An 18,654-nucleotide genomic window follows, 5' to 3' on the forward strand; every position below is an offset into this window, starting at 1 on the left:
TGAATCTATTGATTTTTCAAAACAAATACTTTAATATAGTTGGTGCTCGGAAGGTACCACATATGGAGAGTCAGTGTGAGCTGATAGAAATACAGCAATTTAAACCACTGGGATCAGGGGTCAACTCTAGCATATGTTGCCATTCCTTGTGATAACCAATGAGGCAATACTAATCCCATACTACATCATTGCAGGGGATGCACACTCTGCCACTTTGCTGCTGTTCCTTCATCAATGCTGGATCAAAATCCTGCAACTTCCACTTAACAGTACTGTGGGAGCATCTTCACCACACAGACTGCAGCTGCTCCAGCAAGTAGCTAACCCTCTCAAGGCCAATTAGGGATGGGTAATAAATGCTGGCCTTGCTAGCGACACCACACATCCCATGTCTTCTGGGAGGCGGGGACTGAATTAGAATAGGGGGAATGAAAAATTGCACTAAAATCTTAACATTTTTATTAAATGTCATCACTTATTTCAGGCAAAGAGAGATGAAAACTTGCTGACAGACCTCAGCAACTGCTGTTCTACACCTGGCACCAAGGAGCTGGGTGTGAGTCACTTGCAGATCAATTCACCTCATTAACTTTCCTTACCTGATTGGAACGCCCACTCCTGCTTGCATCCATCCCCTTATGGGCAAGACCATGAATCACAGAATGCAGGGAATAGCAGTCTCAAACCTATATCCATTCTTTCTAGGATGCAGTACAACACACTCCAGCACTTTAATGTATATATACCCTCTTCATGATTAAAGAAATGGAGAGGAGCTTGTCTTATGTGCTATATCATGATCCCAATACGAAAGAGGGTGTAGCAGGTTTTCCTGTTTTGCTTACTTAAACATGATGTCACATAGCCCCTCCTGTTTCTGCCCGAGTAGGACTAACAGGCAGGCCAATGCCATTTACCCAGGGAAGCTAATATTCTGTATGCAGATAAAACAAATGCTTCCTATGTCAAGAGATTATCACGCAGTTGGTTATATTTCATTCCAAATTGAGTGCACGGATCTCATAATGCAACAAATTACAAATCTTCAGTCACCATCTCAAGCTCCGATTTCACTTTCAGTTCTGACAGTCTCCAGAATCATGTTTAGCTCTATTTATACAAGTTCACTACAATATTGCCTAATTATCAAATTTCTTTTCAAAGTTGCAATAGTCTTTGACACAATTAAAAAATTGTACTACTAAAGTGAAAAGCTCTCGATGTGTTGTGATACACATCTCATGAAGGAAAAACAAATCAATTCAATGATAAAATTTATTTCCTTAGTCATCAAATTGCAGTACTTCAGTGCTATGGAACTCAGTACTTCCCTCCATTCTCTGCCAACTGCCAGCATGAAGCAGGTTAGCAGGATAGGTCCCCTTCATAGTCCTTCTATAAGCATTAACACCTTAAATATAACATGGTTGGATCTCACTTACCTCTACTGTGCCCCAACAATACATTTTCACCATAATGACAAAAAAGCACCCTGAGAATGATGCTCCCAATTGCATATCACCCACCTGCATGGGCTCCAGAGTGAGATTACTGATCTGATGACATGCTGTAGGCTGATCTGTCCCATGCATTCCTTTGGGAGCTGGGTTGAAAGTGCCTTCAACTCATTTTAAATACGTACACTCCTTGCAGCTTTGCAATGTCCAAGTTGGATCTGGACCAAGAACGAGGAATGAAATGACAACTTTAATCCAACAAACAGAGAGCCTAGGGAAAACTAAAACTATAAACAAAGGCAGCTGCTGCCTGCAGTTGCTCTGAGTGTACAAAGACAGATGTTTCATTGAAGCGCTGCACAAAATGGATTCCAATACTATGTCAGTTACAGACTTTCCTTCACTAAAAGAGTTATGTCAAAACACAGAGCAGCAAAGTATGAAATACCAGCTAGAAACTTTCAGTGGGGGTGCAGTTAGTACAGCCATTCCACTGATGTCAAGTTAAGCTCAAATTTTACGTCAATCTCACTAGCATATGGCTGAACATAAAGTGGGTGTAAATCAACATAATTGGGCAGTGTGGTTTGAATATATTTGGAACATAACAATGGGGCCTCAAGGTGGATTATAAAAGGGATAAATAAATTTCCTTCAAGGGATTAAGAAGACATCAGCCATGCAGCAAGGCCTAAGCCTTATCACCAAGTATCCATCTTTCCACTTGAACCCTGTCCCTCAGCAGCGTACAATGAACTCATTGTGACATGAACCTGCGTGCTGCCCATTCATGGCTTTATTTTGTCAGGGACATTCTAAATCTGACAAGTTTACCAGCCCTATGTATAAGGGCATCAGTTATCTGCTAAGATTAGGCCCTTACTGCCCCTTAACTAATCCTGTACAGGTTCCCAATGGATACCTGGAAGGATCCAGGCCCATACAGATTGAGGTGCATGGTGACAACCATTTCTAGATTTAAAGGTCTGCCGTGTGTGAATTGGAGCTCCAAATCATCGTAAAATACTCAGGCATATTATAATTAGACACAAAAATGACTTGCACCCAATTTTCTTCTACAGATACCTCTGATCTCAGCAAGTAATTCAAATGAACCAAGCCCTTCTCATTCACTCTACTGTACTGAATTCCAATGCTACTACTTAAGTTACAAGGAAATTACAGAAAGGTGCGAGAATTATAGGGTAGTTATAATGGGGGACTTTAATTATCTAAATGTATACTGCAAAAGTAGTGGTGTAAAGGGCAGAGAAGGGCAGGAGATCACGGAAATTTTCTACAGCAGTATGTTTCCAGTCTAATAAGAGGGGGCATTTCGCTGGATCTGGTTCTTGGGAATGAGGTGGGCCAGGTGGATCAAATATCAGTCGGGGAGCATTCAGGGGACAGTGATCTTTGTATCATAAGGGTGAGGTTGGCTTCGGAAATGGACAAAGAACAATCTAGAGTAAGAATAATAACCAGGGGAAAGCTGACTTCAACGGGGTAAGAACAGATCTGGATCAGACAAATTGAATTCAGTGGTTGGCAGGAGAAACAGTAGCTGAACGTTCAAAGAAGAGATGGTTCAGGCACAGTCAAGGTATATTCCCTTGAAAGGGAAAGGTAGGGCAAACAAATCCGGGTCTCCCTGGATGTCAAAAGAGATCGAGATTAAGAAGAAGAAAATGTGTGCTTATGATAGATTTCAGGTGGATAGTAAATATTAGGTGAAGGCAGATTGTGGAGTTGAGGCCACAATCAGATCAGCAATGATCTTATTGACTGGCAGAGCAGGCTCAAGGGGCAAAATGGCCTACTTCTGCTCCTAATTCATGTACTCGTATGTAGAACCTGGCTGAATATAGAAGGTTCAGAGGGGAAGTGAAAAAGCAAATAAGAGAAGCAAAGAAGGAGTATGAAAAGAGATTAGTCACTAACATTACAGGGAATCCCAAAGTCTTCTACAGACATATGTATAGTGTAAGGGGTGGTAAAAGGAGGACCGGAGCCGATTAGGGATCAAAAAGGGGATTTACACATGGAGAAAGAGGGAATGAATACTTTGTATCTGTCTTTAACAAGAAAGAAGATGGAGCCCTGGCCACAGTGCCAGAGAAGGTAAGTAATACACTAGAAGGATTTAACATTGATAAGGAGGTGGTATTAGATAGGTTGCTTACACTTAAAAGTTGATAAAGCACCAGGACTGGAAGGGATGCATCCAAAGGTACTAAGGCACTGGCCATAATTTTTTGTCTTCCTTAGACTCAGGCATGCTGCCATAAGACTGGAGAATTGAAAATGTTACACACTTGTTCAAAAAAGGGTGTAAAGATAAGCCAAGCAACTCCAGGCCAGTCAGTTTAACTTTGGTGGTGGGGAAGCTTCTAGAAACAATGTTGAGGGACAAAATTGATAGTCACATGGACAAATGAGGGTTAATTAATTAAGGGGAGCCAGAATGGGTTTAAGGCAATTCTGCTCCAAGCAGACAAGTTCTTGGCGAATCAAAAAAAGTGTGATTAGAATTCGAGTGTGACTCAGACAGTGGGGTGTAAGTGCTGTTGGAATGGATACAGGATACAGCTTCAAATGGTTGGAATGGTTATTAGGTTGGGTGCTTTATAAGCAGGGCACAAAATAAAACAAAAAACAATATCTGGCTCAGATTGAAAGTGCATTATCAGCTCTCAGTTTCAAGATGTTTGAGAATCTTCACAGCCTGGGTTAACATATCAGTGTTTCACTTCCAAATACTGGCTTCAAACAACTCATTGAAAGCAATTCTCTGGTGACGACAGTGTAGCTACATTTTAATTAACCTCTGTTCTAAAATGTTATTCAGTAGAACACTGAATATCAAGCGATTTATTTACCACTGCGTGCTATCTTTAGAGCACAGGTTAACACAATAAGTTCCTATCTGTGCTATTTTAGCAAGGTCGTTAACTAATATATACAACAAAAAGGATTTGATTGGAAAAAAAACAGGTCAACAACTGGGTTAAATTGCACAGACAGGAATTTAATATGAATGCATCATCAGCTAGTCACCTCCAGTTCCTTCATCAGCTACCCTGTCCTTCAGAAACTGTATTCACAGGTCAAAATCTGCAGTATAAAGATACCACCAAGGTTAAAACAAGTAGAGTAGACAAACTAAAAATGGGAAGGTGCCAAGATTGGACATTAAAAGTTTGAAGATTGCCGGAGGAAAGATAATGGAGTTCCACAGCTTTGAGGCCTTGGGGAAGGAGCAGTTAGATCATGGGGCTGTGCCATGTTACCACACACTACCACTTGAAGATTTGATTATTCCCTCCAAACACCTCTGTTAAAATGGACCAACACTGACTCTTACTTAGCTGTCATAAGGGAATCCGTAAATCTTCTCCTTTCGTTTGTGGTCCCCCGACTTTCCTGTACAGGATCCCTGATAGTTAATCTCTCTGTAGCAATTCACAGTAACCATACAGAAGGGACAGAGTCTCAATGTCATCCAGCTCCCTGTTATTGACTATACCATGACCAAAATTAATCCACCTCTGTGTTAGGTTTGGTCCGTCCTCCCAGAAGTGGTCTGTGTTACCATCAGGGAAGAAATGTTTTGGTTGTTATATGTAGTGACATCATAAATGGATTCCAAAATGAACATTTTTATGATGTCATCACACATGGTGATCAGAATGACCCCTCCCCCTCTAAACCTCCACTAATGTAGATCCAACACCTCAGTGTCTAGCTCTGTGATTCTTCCCTTGATTATGCCATTAGCACTCACTGATAAAACAAAATACAAATCCTAACAGGTTGTTAATATCAATAATATCACTAACAGCAACTTATTTTAAAAAATACACGCTGATGTAATTTTATTCCACTTCAGGGCTAGGGAAAATTTGGAATCGCCTCACATGCGCCTCTACCCTCTCCTCTGAGATAAATCCTGCTGGGAGCTGCACAGTGTAAAAATTGACATGTTCTGCTGGAAACTGAAAGAGATCCTCACATTGAGACTGATAGATTAGGAAATGCCGTTTGCATGGTAGCCAATGACATCAGTGGTTTCATTCCCAATCCTCCTGTCTGATGTTTGACAATTATCAAGGGAGGAGCTGTTGAACAACACAAGGTAAATTTTCGTCTCCGAGCCTGACTGTATGACAGGGTGAATTGGAAGCTACAGGCACCAGCAATCAGGCCCGGATCAAAAAGGGCAGGGGCAGGAGTGGGGCTGTCAATTAGAAAACTAACTCATTAACACCAAGAGGAGCTTTAAGGTGGTCTCAGGACCCTTGTAGTCACAGTGCAGACTCCAATCGTCAGCTTCTTAGGCCCCCCCCATCAAATGCACATACAGATGACAGTGGGATGGGGAGTGCCAGGAGCAAACCCTTCCACTTCATCTGCCATCCTTAACACTAGGCCAGTTTGCACTTCTAGCTCAGACCCAGTTCCGTGCATCCAGGATCCCCCAAGCCAGGGTAGTGGGGATAGAAACCTGGCATAAACAGGCTCTTTCCCCCATTTCCCATTACTATGCAGAAATCTAAAAAGTAAACCAATTCTTACACTTTCTCAGTCAATGCATGAGACCCACAAACAAAGTAAGCTACATTTCTGCCTGTGCATTTATTAGTAGAAAACGATTCAACAGTTTGATGGGCCGAGGGGCTTAGATCAGACCCCTAATGTGTTTGTAAGACAGTAACCATGTCAGGGCTGGACTTCAAGTCGTTGAAGTATTGCAGGTCTGAGTCAGATTCACTTGCTTGTATACCAGGTCATTACTGGACACAGTAGGTAGCGGCTGTCTCTATGAGATGGCTTTTGATACCAATGGCCTTTGGAGGTCTCTTATGTAGGACAGCTTCAAACCTGGTAATCTCTCTCACTGTGCTTTCTAAAAGCAGCTCAGTTGTAGTCGGAAATTCCTCTGGTTCTTCTGATGTACAGTCCATTTAGAAATTAGTGACTGGATTTCCAAAATCCCATTGCATATAAAATGGTCACAAACAAAGCCAGGGCCGCAAAGACACTCATATTTAGTGTGTTTACAAACTGTCTGAATACAGTAAATTGAATAAATTACAGATTAGTCACACAGAGACAGCAGGCCCCACAAAATCCCACAACAAAACACAAAACTCAGTTGCAGAGGTCAATGAGGTAAAATAACCTGACAGCTGGAGTAAGCACATTCCATCTGTCCCCAGGAATCATTACTTCAAGTGTTTCCACTCACTGAAAAATAGTGAACGATTTAAAGGGGCAACCACTCCAACAAAATAATTAAAACACATATGAATGTCTTAATAAAATATGCTCCATAGAATTCACTTCACTTTAGCTCCTTTCTAAGCCATCCCGCAATGCCTCACCCTCTCTCAAATGCACCCCCAGTGAACCCTTCTCTCAAATGCACCCACAACGTCCACTGCTCTCAAACTTACACCCACCATCCCCTTCTCTCAAAGGCACCCACAGCACCTCGCTCGCTGGGGAACTTACCCACGGCCTAATTTCTGGAAACTCCGTCCCTATTGCCTCATCCTCCAGAAACTCCACGCCCATTGCCTCACCCATTCAAAAACCAACCCCACTACATCATCCACACTACAACCCACACGTCATTGCTGCACCCTCCTACAACCCACCCACCACTGTCGCGCCCTCTCTACAACCCACCCCCCACTACCGCACCCTCTCTATAACCCACCCCCCACTGCCGCACCCTCTCCATAACCCACCGCCCACTACTGCACTCTCTATATAACCCACCCCCCCAACTGCTGTACCCTCTTTATAACCCATCCTCACTGCTGCACCCTCTCTATAACCCATCCCCACTATTGCACCCTCTCTATAACCCACCCCCCACTGCTGCACCCTCTCTCTAACCCACCACCCCTGCTGCACCCTCGCTGTAACCCACCTCCCACTGCCGCACCCTCTCTCTAACCCACCCTCATTGCCGCACCCTCTCTCTAACCCACCCTCACAACTGCACCCTCTCTATTACCCACCCTCACTACTGCACCCTCTCTATTACCCACCCTCACTACTGCACCCTCTCCATAACCACCCCCCCGCTGCACCCTCTCTATAACCCACCCCCCACTGCTGCACCCTCCATATAACCCACTCCCCACTGCTGCACCGTCTATACAACCCACCTCCCCCCACTGCTTTAACCTATCTCCTACTGTCATACCACCTCTGTAACCTAATCTGCTGTAACCCCATCTCTGAACCGTTATTGTCACACCATTCCTATAAGCTTAAGATCATTTTGATAATCTGCACTTTATAACCTAACTGTCACTGTCCCCCCTCAACCAAGGAATTGGTAACTGGTTGTCTTTACCACCTGAGCATTAAATATTGTCCGGCTAGAGCTCAGAAAAAAAAACGAGCTCTGGAAGCTAATGGAAGCACACGCTTTGTCCGCCTCTTATGCCACTTGGCACGGGAAGAGAAAAGAAGAAAAAAGAAGAGCGGCTCAGTGAAGAAGACTTGGGATGGAAGATCAAATGCCCTCTTACAGAACCCTCTGGATTCTCCTTCAATTGTAACATCTCTATAACCTGTCTTCCATGATCACCCCTCTCCATTATCGACTCCTCACTGTAACAGTCTCACTATAATCTACCCCTCAGTGCAACACCCTCTCCATAAGATATAACCACTGCAATGCACTATAAAAACACGCTTACTGTAATCTATAACTTACACTCACTGTAACACCCCGTCTACAGCCCAGTTGCATAGACATACTGAATCCAGACCATAAATTCTCCATTACCCATTCCTCTCAGCAAGAATCTCTCTCAAACCATTTCTCACAAACTTATTCACTGAAATACAACATGTGGATTTCTTATGTTCTTATGTTAAGATAACAGACACTGTGGGCAAGATTTTTCCATGTGCTTTGTGGCCACGGATGATGGTACCAAATGAGGGTCCCCAGCTGCACGTGCCACAGCGAAACTGGTGGTACAATCTTCCAGGAGGCAGCCTCCTAATTAGCTTCCTCTGTTTTTGCCATCCTGTCAAGGATGATGGACCGGCTCCCCAGAGGGCCTGCAGCTCTGGAGACTTGGCAACCCTGATGGAGGAGGTAGGCGCCTCTGAGGCAGGTCAGGGACTGCGAGGGCACCTCAACATGGAGGCACATTCACTGGCCAAGACAGAAAGACTGCACTGAAGACGCCTGAACCTACTAGGGACAGCTGGATGGAGGGAAGACCTCTACACAGGATTAGACAGCAATAGCAGCCTTTCATCCACATGGCCCCGTCAGTGGGGTATTGAGCTGTTATTTATTTGCTCATGGGATGTGGGCATTGTTGGCTAGACCAGCATTTAGTGCCCAACCATAATAGCCCCTGAGAAGGTGGTGGTGCAATAAATGCACCACACCACCTTCACCATTCCATTACAATAACATTTGGATTCAATCACCATTTGTCATCAGTGTAAAGGTAACAAAAGCAGCCCGGTACACCAATCGGTATAAAAAAAGTGTATCCTGCAACTCTTCCAGCAGTGCCACAAGAGATCTGACATTGTCCGAGTCTGTTTCTCGGACAGGCTGAGACAATAATGAAGGTTAAAATAGTTCAACATGCCATATTGTGAGCTCATTTCAAAGTGTAGCATAATACACCAATGATATACAAACACCCAACTCAGTGGGAAGTTTTCCTACAGAGTGGAGGAAAAAAGTGTTTGCAGTAAAATGACTCCCCGCCCTTAGCCTGCAAGTTCCAGAAACAATTTTTAGAGGTTTCAATGAGAAAGAAGTCTTGCATCAGGTTGCCCACCCTCCTGCCGATTGTGTCACGAAACCAAAATTAAAGTCACAGGAGGGAAAATAAAGAATACCACCCAAAACAGGAAACTTCCCTCTATGGGTAAATCTATTAGAATCCCTGCATTATAAGTCAGGCTATACTCTCCAGTGCTCTTTATCCATGCTGTCTGCTGTGTCACCTTTGTGCTTCCTCTGACTCCAAACTTGACCTTAGGTATGAAATGAACGGCAAAAGCCTTTTACTAGTGGATATAATTCCAAAATAGAACCAGAAGAACAACATGGACTTAGAATGATGCTATCTGGCTCTGTTTTGATTGGTAGTCTACAACCAGATAGAGCCCAAGCCTGAATGCTGACACACCATGCATAGGCTAAATTATTAAGTAGGTTTATTAAGAATGATATAGAAACAAAACAGAACTACAGATTAGACTGCAATCAATTATTTAGCTTTCTTGCCAGTCATCTCTTCTCCAAGTCCAATTTAACAAATTGATATGAGGCCCCTAAGAGTCCTTTTATCAGAATTCTACATCTGGGTTTAGAAAGCGCGTAGTTTATACTGTAATGTGGGGCTGAACGTGTGAATCTTGGGAACGAAAGTAATTATCAGCATCTGCCACAACTAAACAAAGGCGATCATACAAGGGTTAAAGCAAAGGAGGAGGCCATTCAGCCTGTCATCTCCGTGCTGGCTATCTACAAGAGAAGCTCCACTCTCCTGCCCTTTAGGTGTAGCTCCACAAATATTTTCTCTTCGGATAATTCTCCAATTCCCTTTTGAAAGCCAGGATTGAAGCTGCCTCCAGCACACACCCAAGCAGCATATTCCAGACCCTAGCCACATACTGTGTTAAAAACGTTTCCCCTCATGTCACCTTTGGTTCTTTTGCCATTCGATTTAAATTGGTACCCTCTGATTCTTGACCCTCCCATCAATGGAAACAGTTTCTTCCTATCTATTCTCTCCAGATCCCTAAAGGTTTTAAGCATCTCTATCAAATCTTCTCTCAACCTTAAATAGAAATAGAAAATGCTGGAAATACACAGAAGGTCAGGTGGCATCTGTGGAAACAGAGCTAATTTAATGCTCTCCCTCATAGTGGGTTTGGTGGTGGGGGGCATTTAAACAGGAGTGAGGGTAGTGGGTGGAAATCCTGCTGCCTTCCCGCGTCCACCCAAATAAGTCTGTGGTGGGAAGGCCCATGGGTGGCCTTCCCATCCCATCGCCAATTGAGGTCCTAAAGTGGCCAATTTCTCATCATGCCCTAGGAACACAGGAACTGCCATCTTTAACAAATTTGCACATACACCCCCAAGATCCTGCACCTCTTTTAGAATTATACCCTTTATTTTATATTGCTTCACCTCATTCCTCCTGCCAATGTATTACTTCAAACTTCTCTGCATTAAAGTTCATTTTCTACGTGCCTGCCCATTCCACCAGCCTGTCTATGTCCACTTGAAGTCTATCACTATCTCCTCACATTACTTTCAAGTTTTGTGTCATCTGCAAATTTTGAATTGTACCCTGTACAGCAAAGTCTAGGTCATTAATATAGATCAAGGGAAGCAATACTCCGACATCCACCCCTGTGGAACACCAAAATGTGCTTTCCTCCAGTCTGAAAAACAATTGTTCACCATTAATCTCGGAGTCCTGTCATTCAGCCAACTTCACATCCAAGCTATCCATCCAATTGGAATCTTAGCCGCCAGTCTCTGCTCATACTCTCTCTTTGGCTTCTCATTACTTTTTTCACTTCCACTCTGAACTCTCTGTATTCAGCCTGGCTCTCACTTTTTCGGCTTCATCTTATTCTCCCTCATCATCTGGAATCTTCTGGCTTTTTTTGTCCTACCTTCCCCTCTCGAGGGAATATACCTCGATTGTCCCTGAACTATCTCTGCTTTAAAGGAAAGTTACAGTTTTGCCTGCCAATCTTTGATTCCAATTTATCTGGGCCTGATCCATTCTCACTCTCACTGAAATTAGCCCTCTCCCAAATATTTTTATTCTGATTTGCTCCATGTTCTTTTCCATAGTAAATCTACAACAAGAGAATCTACCCTTCACATCCAATGGCATTACCATTGTTGAATCCCCCACTATCAACTTCCTGAGGGTTACCATCGACCAGAAACTGAACTGGACTAGCCATATAAACACTGTAGCTACAAGAGCAGATCAGAGGCTGGGAATTCTGTGGAGAATAACTCACTCCCTACTTCCCAAAACCTGTCCACCATTTACAAGGCATAGAAAGGTGTATGATGGAATACCTCCACTTGCATAGATGACTGCAGCTCCAACAGCAGTCAAGAAGCTCCCCACCAACCAGAACAAAGCAGCTCACTTGATTGGCACCTCATCCACCACCTTCAACATTCACACCCTCCACTACCAATGCACAGTGGCAGTAGCGTGGTACAAGATGCACTGCAGAAACTCACCAAAGCTCCATCAATAGCACCTTCTAAACTGTGACCTCTACCACCTGGAAGGGCAAGGGCAGCAAATGCATGGGAACACCACCACCTGAAAGTTTCCCTCCAACGTCGTACCATCCTGACTTGGAACTATATTGCTGTTCCTTCACTGTTGCTGGGTTAAATCCTGGAACTCCCTTCTCAATAACTCTGTGGGTGTAACTACATCACATGGACTGCAGCCGTTCAAAATGGTGGCTCACCATCACCTTCTAAAGGGCAATTAGGGATGGGCAATAAATGCTGGCCTTGCCAACGACGCCCACATTCCACGAATGAATAAATAAAAAAAACCCTAAACTTTATGGAAGTATGATCACCGTCCCCTAAATGTTCTCCTGATTACTTGCGCACTTGATCCAACTCATTCCCTAAAACCAGATCCAGCAATGTCGTCTTCTTCATTGAGCTAGAAACATAGTGATCTAGAAAATTCTCCTGAACACACTTAGATAACACTTACCCATCTCTGACCTTTTCACAATTACTATCTCAGTCTACATTAGAATAATTCAAGTTCCCCATTATAGCTATTTTACGGTTTTTGCACCACACTGTAATTTCCTTGCAAATTTCTTCTTCTATATTTTCTCAATAGTTGGTGACACATAGAACACATCAAGTAATATAATGTTACCCTTTTGTTTCTTAGCTCTAACTAGATAGAAGGGTCAAGGACAGAATCTATGATGTCCTCTTTCTCTAGCACTGTAATATTCTCCTTAATCAATGCTGTCACCCCTCCTCCTTTCTTTCCTTCCCTATCTTTCCTAAACACCTTGTATCCAGCAATATTAGTGTCCAGCCCTGCACTTTTTTGAGCCAAATCTGTTATCGCCACAACATTATACTCTCCACTGGCTACCTGCTTACCACACTCTGCATACATTTCATATGCATGCACTCAAACCTAATTTAGGTATTACTGCATTCCCGCTTACTCTGACCCCACTTAATGCCTCATTATTTCTTATTCAAGTGCTTTGTCACTCCCAATCCTTTGTGCACCTTGCTTTTCCTTTCTAATGTCACATCCTGGTTCCCATCCCGTGCCAAGTTAGGTAAAACTTCCTCGATAGCACAGAAAACTGTCCAAGAAGGACATTGGTCCTGGCCCTGTTGAGGTGCAACCCATCTGGGCCGTACAGTTCCCATCTTCCCCGGAACCGGTCCCAATGGCTTAGGAACCTAAACCCTTTCAGGAGTAATCCAAATTTATTACCTTTGAGATCCTGCTTGCTAGATTCCTCTTAGCTCCCTAAATCCTGCCTACAGAACCTCATCACTCTTTCTAGCTATGATGGTGGTATTAATATGAATCATTACCTCTGGCTGTTTACAATTTCCCCTCAAAGTGCTCTGCTCAGCAATGACATCCTTGGCTCTGACACCAGGGATACAACATACCAGCCTGGATTCACACTTGCAGCCACCTGTCTGTTCCCCTATCGAACCCCCTATTACTATTGTCTTTCCAATCTTCTTCACGCCTCCTGTCCAGCTCAGCCAGCCATGGTGCTATGGACTTGGCTCTCGTTGCACTTCCCTGAGGAGCCGTCACTTTTACTAGTATTCAGAAACTGAACACTGGTTAGCGAGCAAGTTGCACTCAGGGGTCTCCTGCACTATCTATCTGGTCTTCCTTGACTGCCTGAATGGTGCCCATTTTCTCTCTCTGTCTCCACATCCTTAAACTGCAGGGTAATCACATCCAGAAAAGTGTTTTCCACAAAACTCTTTCTCACAGATGTACCACAGTGACTGTAGTTGCTGCTCAGACTCTGAAAGCTAGGCTTGAACTGCTGTGGCAGACAATAATTTTTGTGTAAGTGGCTGTTAAGTACATGAGAAGTGTTCTGGAGTTCCCACAGGGAACAGGATGTGCACTCCCCAGAACTGAGATGCCCTGCCATACCTCTATTTATTGGACTCCTAACAGGCTTAACAGAAATAAACTCAAGGCTTAAATAAATGCTCACCGATCAGTTGCATCCCTTGTGCTGAGGTCACTTTATTTTATACGAAGATTAGCTTAAAATGTTTTTATTTAGCTCTTATTATCTACATTCCTCAGAATTTGCTAGTTACTGAAAATCTAAGAACTCTTAAATTGTTATTTAATTTTTAACTTTATCCTGTAGATCTGATTAACTAATTGCGCACATAGTAGCTTTTATACTAATTAATTGGTCTAGGCTTAATTTTAACTTAATTTAAATTAATTAACTATAGAGTAAGTTAAAGGTTTACCAGTATACTCACCCAATACGACTCCTTGAGCTGCGCCGTCACTTTGCAATTCTTTTCCTCCCATTCGGATCAGGCTCAACAGTCAGAAAGACAGTCCTGGTCTTGCCTTTTACACTGCTCCAGTTTGCTCCAGCCTTCACTTTTTATGCTGCTCCACTCCAGGTCTCGTTTTACACTGCTCCATTCCGTGCTTGGCCTCAACTTTTATACTCCTCTGCTCCTAGTCTCGCCTTTTGTGTTTCATTCTTTTATAGGTGCATTTTATGTTCTGAGTATTGATGCATAGTGCTTGTAACAGCCACAGAATGCTAATGCTGACACAATTGACTGGATTTTGCTTCAAGAATAACAGTGAGGTTAATAGCACTCACCATTATTCTGGAGTAACTTGGACAGCAACTTCCAGAGTCTGCACCTGCACAGTCAAACATGGAAAATGGGAGTTGCAGTCCAACATACCCTGCTCACCCACAGGCTAAACTATAACAATATCTCACCTACAAACTCAGCATTCAAATCAATGTAAGAGCACAAAGTTGCTGCACTTTAGCCAATAAACACAACAAGAAAAGTTGGAGCTGGTGTATTCATATGTGAAATTTTAATAGTGTGAAAAATCATAGGCCAGGATTTTTCCCGCATCGGGCGGGCTCGGGAACCGGTTTAGGCCTGCCCAGTGTGAAACACGCATGGCAGTGCTCAGCGCTGCCGGGGGAGTGCTGGGGGGGGGGGGGGGGGGCTAGAGCACAAGTTCACCCATGCGTACGGGTGCATGCTGGAAAAGCTCCCTGTGGCACAGAGCTGCCTCAGGGATATGAAGAGTTTTGATCATTAAAAATAAAGGCTTTTAAAATGTTATAAAACATGTCCCCTTATGTGACGCTGTCACATGAGCAGGGACATGTTATTAATGAAATGTTAAGATTTTTTATTTTATTTATATTTGCTGTTGGAAACCTCATCCTGCCCTGGATGAAGTTTCCTAAAAAATGCAAAGGCTGCTTGGTCTTTTTGGCTGCCCATCAACCATAAGCTTGGACGGGCAGCGAAAAATTTCTTTCAATTGTAACTTTAATGGCCCTAATAGGCCTTTTAATTGCCAGTGGGCATGCTGCTGACTCCCGCACATGCCCGCCGACCGAAATATCACGCCAGTGCACAATGACTTCGGGATGCTTACCTAATGTCATCACACATCATTATACGCTCAGTTGGTACGGGCATGCACCCGCCCGAAGAGCGTTATATTCTGGCCATAATTACTTGCAAACAACCTCTCTGGCACTGAAATTTAATTTTTCATATGTGGAGTCTCATTCCTCCATAATTTTCTTAGTGTTGGAGATTTATAAAAATTTCTATTGTAAATATTCTTTACCTCTCTATTATGTTTTCTGTATATGATTTAAATCTAGCTTATACTTTCTGATTTAGCCACTGCATGTCTTAGCGAGGATTGCTTGAGGCATTGTGTTGTTCGCCATGGATTCCCTGTGTAGAGCATGGATCTAGATCAAATGCTCAATGATAATATGTTGCCATTGAATATCCTGTAAATAGTCTGCGGGCAGCTGTCAGTGTAGTGAATGGCAAATGTTGTTCCAAAATCCAGGCCAATGTGCTGTCATAAAAACACTCCTTATCAGATTGATAGCAAGATCAAACAATCTGGACTGCGCTCTCACAGACAGGATAACTTGCTTCTCAGCCAATGACCTCTGGTGTGTAAGTGTAATGATATAATACCTAATTGCCCATAAGGGATTTGGTAAACACATTGTGGGTTCATTTATTTAGACTAGGCACATGAGAACATTTATACATAGGTGTAAAGCTTGAAGTCATCAGAGTTATGTGTGTGCTCTGCTCAAAGCAAAAGTGAAGCTAAGACCGGTTACATGACACATTTCCCTTTTAGTGATGTCATGCTGCTATCCCTTAAAAGGCATATTACAACAACTGCAAGAGAACAAAACTTGCTTTGTAACACAAACCATTGCAGAAAATAATGCCTATTCCCTATTTCTGTAATCAAAAATAAAGAAATCATTAATGCCACAGTTTTGTAAATTAAAAGGATGAATCTCACTCTTTGCTAACCAAGATCCTAACTACATAAGTTTCTTCTGTGCCTTCCCTATTCCTAACTACTTTCTGCAACACCTTTCATTCAATTCTCATCCCTTTTATACTTCAAGTGGCTTTATTTTTCCATTGAGTGTAAGGTCACCATTCCCTGCTTTTTCCCACTGGGGACCTATGAATAGAGTCCTCAGTGGGCAATGGCAGTGACCATTTTGCCACTGTGTTGAAACCTTGTTATCCTTAATCATTTAATTCTTTCCTCAGCGATCACTTTACTGCCATTCCAATACTATTGCCCCCATCACTGTTCTGAAGCAGAACTGGCTAAACACATGAAGATCACACAGCACGTGGTGAAACGACATGCGAGAGAAAAGCCTGCATATATTTAAGTTATATCAGTGCCCACTTGAAACCACATTCTAAATAAGTGAGGGAGTTGAGTGTTTATTGTAAATGGTGTCTGGGAGTGGACCACTGTAGTATTGTTCTTGAATTGGCTGATCTAGACTTTCCTCAACATGTTACAGGCTTATAAGACATGGCAACATTGACTTAATGGGAGAGGAATATTTTCTAAGCTTAAAACCAAGACTGTAAACATTAAGGCATCACCAAGGAGACTGCGAATCTTGGACATCTCGTCCAAAGTATTTGGCTCCTCAAATACTGCCTTTTGCACTTATTAAGGTTGATTTTCGCTGAATCAGGGCACTTCACTTGCCCCTTACTGATTATATTCTTTATAACCTAGGCTCAGGCAGTAAAGCTCATTCCGCACCATCTAATTCAGTCTGCTGACAATTACTGTATAGTGTGCATGGTGAATCAATGATTTCTAACCATGGCAGCACACAGCATAGCTGAGTCTCATTAAAGGCTGATTCATGCCCAGGAGATCCATAAGGGCTGGCATTCATCCAACCTAATCAGTCTATTTTTAATATGCTCTGCCTGTACCTTCTAGCTATTTTTAATATGTTCTCAAAACCTTTGTTTCCTCCCGTTAACCTAGTGTTATCCTTTTTTATTGCCTTAGAGGATTTCAGGTGAACACGGCTCAGTAAATACAGGCCAGAGCAGCCCCAGTCTATAAAAAAGCAAAATACTGCTGGAAATCAGGAATAAAAACAGAAAATTCTGGAAACACTCACCAAGTCAAGCAGCATCTGTGGAGAGAGAAACAGTGAGTCTGTGACCTTCCATCAGAAATGCAAAAAGTTAGAAATACAATAGGTTTTGAGCAGGTGAAAGGATGACGGTGGGAAAAAGAACATAAGGGAAGGTCTGTGACAGGCCGGAAGACAGGAGAGATTAAATGGCAAAAGATTTGATGGTGCAATGCCAAAGGGAGTGGCTTTGGGATAAGTCAAGAAACAAAAGATGCGTCTAGAGGAGGCGTGAATGGCAGAATGAGGAACAGCGGTGTCCAAAAGCAAAGAAAAGGAAACGAAAGAAACAAGAGGGGATAAAAGTCAAAGCAGCAAAGAAACAAAAAAATGGGAGCAGCCCCAGTCTATGGTTGTCACCAAAGCACCCAGCAATCTTTGAGATATGGAGGGTCTTTTTTCAGTGAAACAACTGCAAATTTCTAAAATATAAACCTGATACCGGTAATCTGTTTCTTTCTGTTAAACAGAAGTCTAATTCCATTGGAATGCAGTATCTGTGGTGCCATGCTCATAGTGGTAATGAGCATCATCTCCCAACATCTCATGACCATACACCCTATGCCTGGCTGCTGTGAGCTTTAGTTCATCCAAAACTCTGCTGCCCATGTCTTAACTCACAGCAAGTCCCATTCCACTATCAACCTTGTGCTCACTGACCTACATTGGCTACCGGTCAAGCATAGCCTTGACTTTAAAATTCTCATCCATGTTTTCAAATCTGTCTATGGCCTTGCCCCTCCCCATCTCTATAATCTCCTCCAACCCCACAACCCTCAGATATCTGCACTCCTGCAATTCTGGCCTCTTGTTTTATGAAGAAAGTTTGAACAGGTTGGGCCTATATCCATTGGAGTTTAGAAGAACGAGAGGTGATCTTATTAAAACATATAAGATCCTGAGGGGACTGGATAGGGTGGATACCCAGAGGATGTTTCCTCTTGTGGGGGAGGCTAAAACTAGGGGACATAGTTTAAAAATAAGGAGATCTCCCTTTTAAGACCCCATTGGTGGCTGTGCCTTCAATTGTCCAAGCCCCAAGCTCTGGAATTCCCTCTTAACACCCTTCCACCCCTCTACTTAATTTTCCTCCTTTAAGACACTCCTTAAAACCTATCATTTTGATCAAATTTTTGGTCTTCTGGCCAAATATCTCCTTATGTGGCTCCTGCAAAATGCCTTGGGATATTCCATTACATTAAAGGTGCCATATAAATATAAGTTTTTATTGTTAAACTTTGTAGACTAAGCCACATTTGATGCTGTAGCCAAGTAAAAACCAACTCTACTCTTCCCTGGTGTCCATCTACCTAAAAGAAGTCTTCATTGAGACAAGGGATGCTAGGGTGAACCAGCTGAAATACCAATGTTGATTCCT

General features: G+C 42.9%; 1 protein-coding gene across 2 annotated transcripts in view; it reads right to left on the reverse strand.

Moving 5' to 3' along the window:
- LOC121285910 (oxysterol-binding protein 2-like) overlaps nucleotides 1-18,654 on the reverse strand; it is a 195,142-nt gene that overhangs the window by 92,774 nt on the left and 83,714 nt on the right. Inside the window, exon 1 of one of the 2 annotated variants that reach the window (XM_041202851.1) lies at nucleotides 1,527-1,647. The exons of the other annotated variant lie outside the window; for it this stretch is intronic. Within the exon in view, the coding sequence (XP_041058785.1) occupies nucleotides 1,527-1,592 (66 nt within the window). The 5' untranslated portion in view covers nucleotides 1,593-1,647. Of the gene's footprint in view, nucleotides 1-1,526; nucleotides 1,648-18,654 lie in introns of those variants that run through there. 2 annotated transcript variants of the gene reach the window in all.

The sequence above is a fragment of the Carcharodon carcharias genome, chromosome 13 (genome assembly GCF_017639515.1).
Source record: "Carcharodon carcharias isolate sCarCar2 chromosome 13, sCarCar2.pri, whole genome shotgun sequence".
Lineage (NCBI taxonomy): Eukaryota > Metazoa > Chordata > Chondrichthyes > Lamniformes > Lamnidae > Carcharodon > Carcharodon carcharias.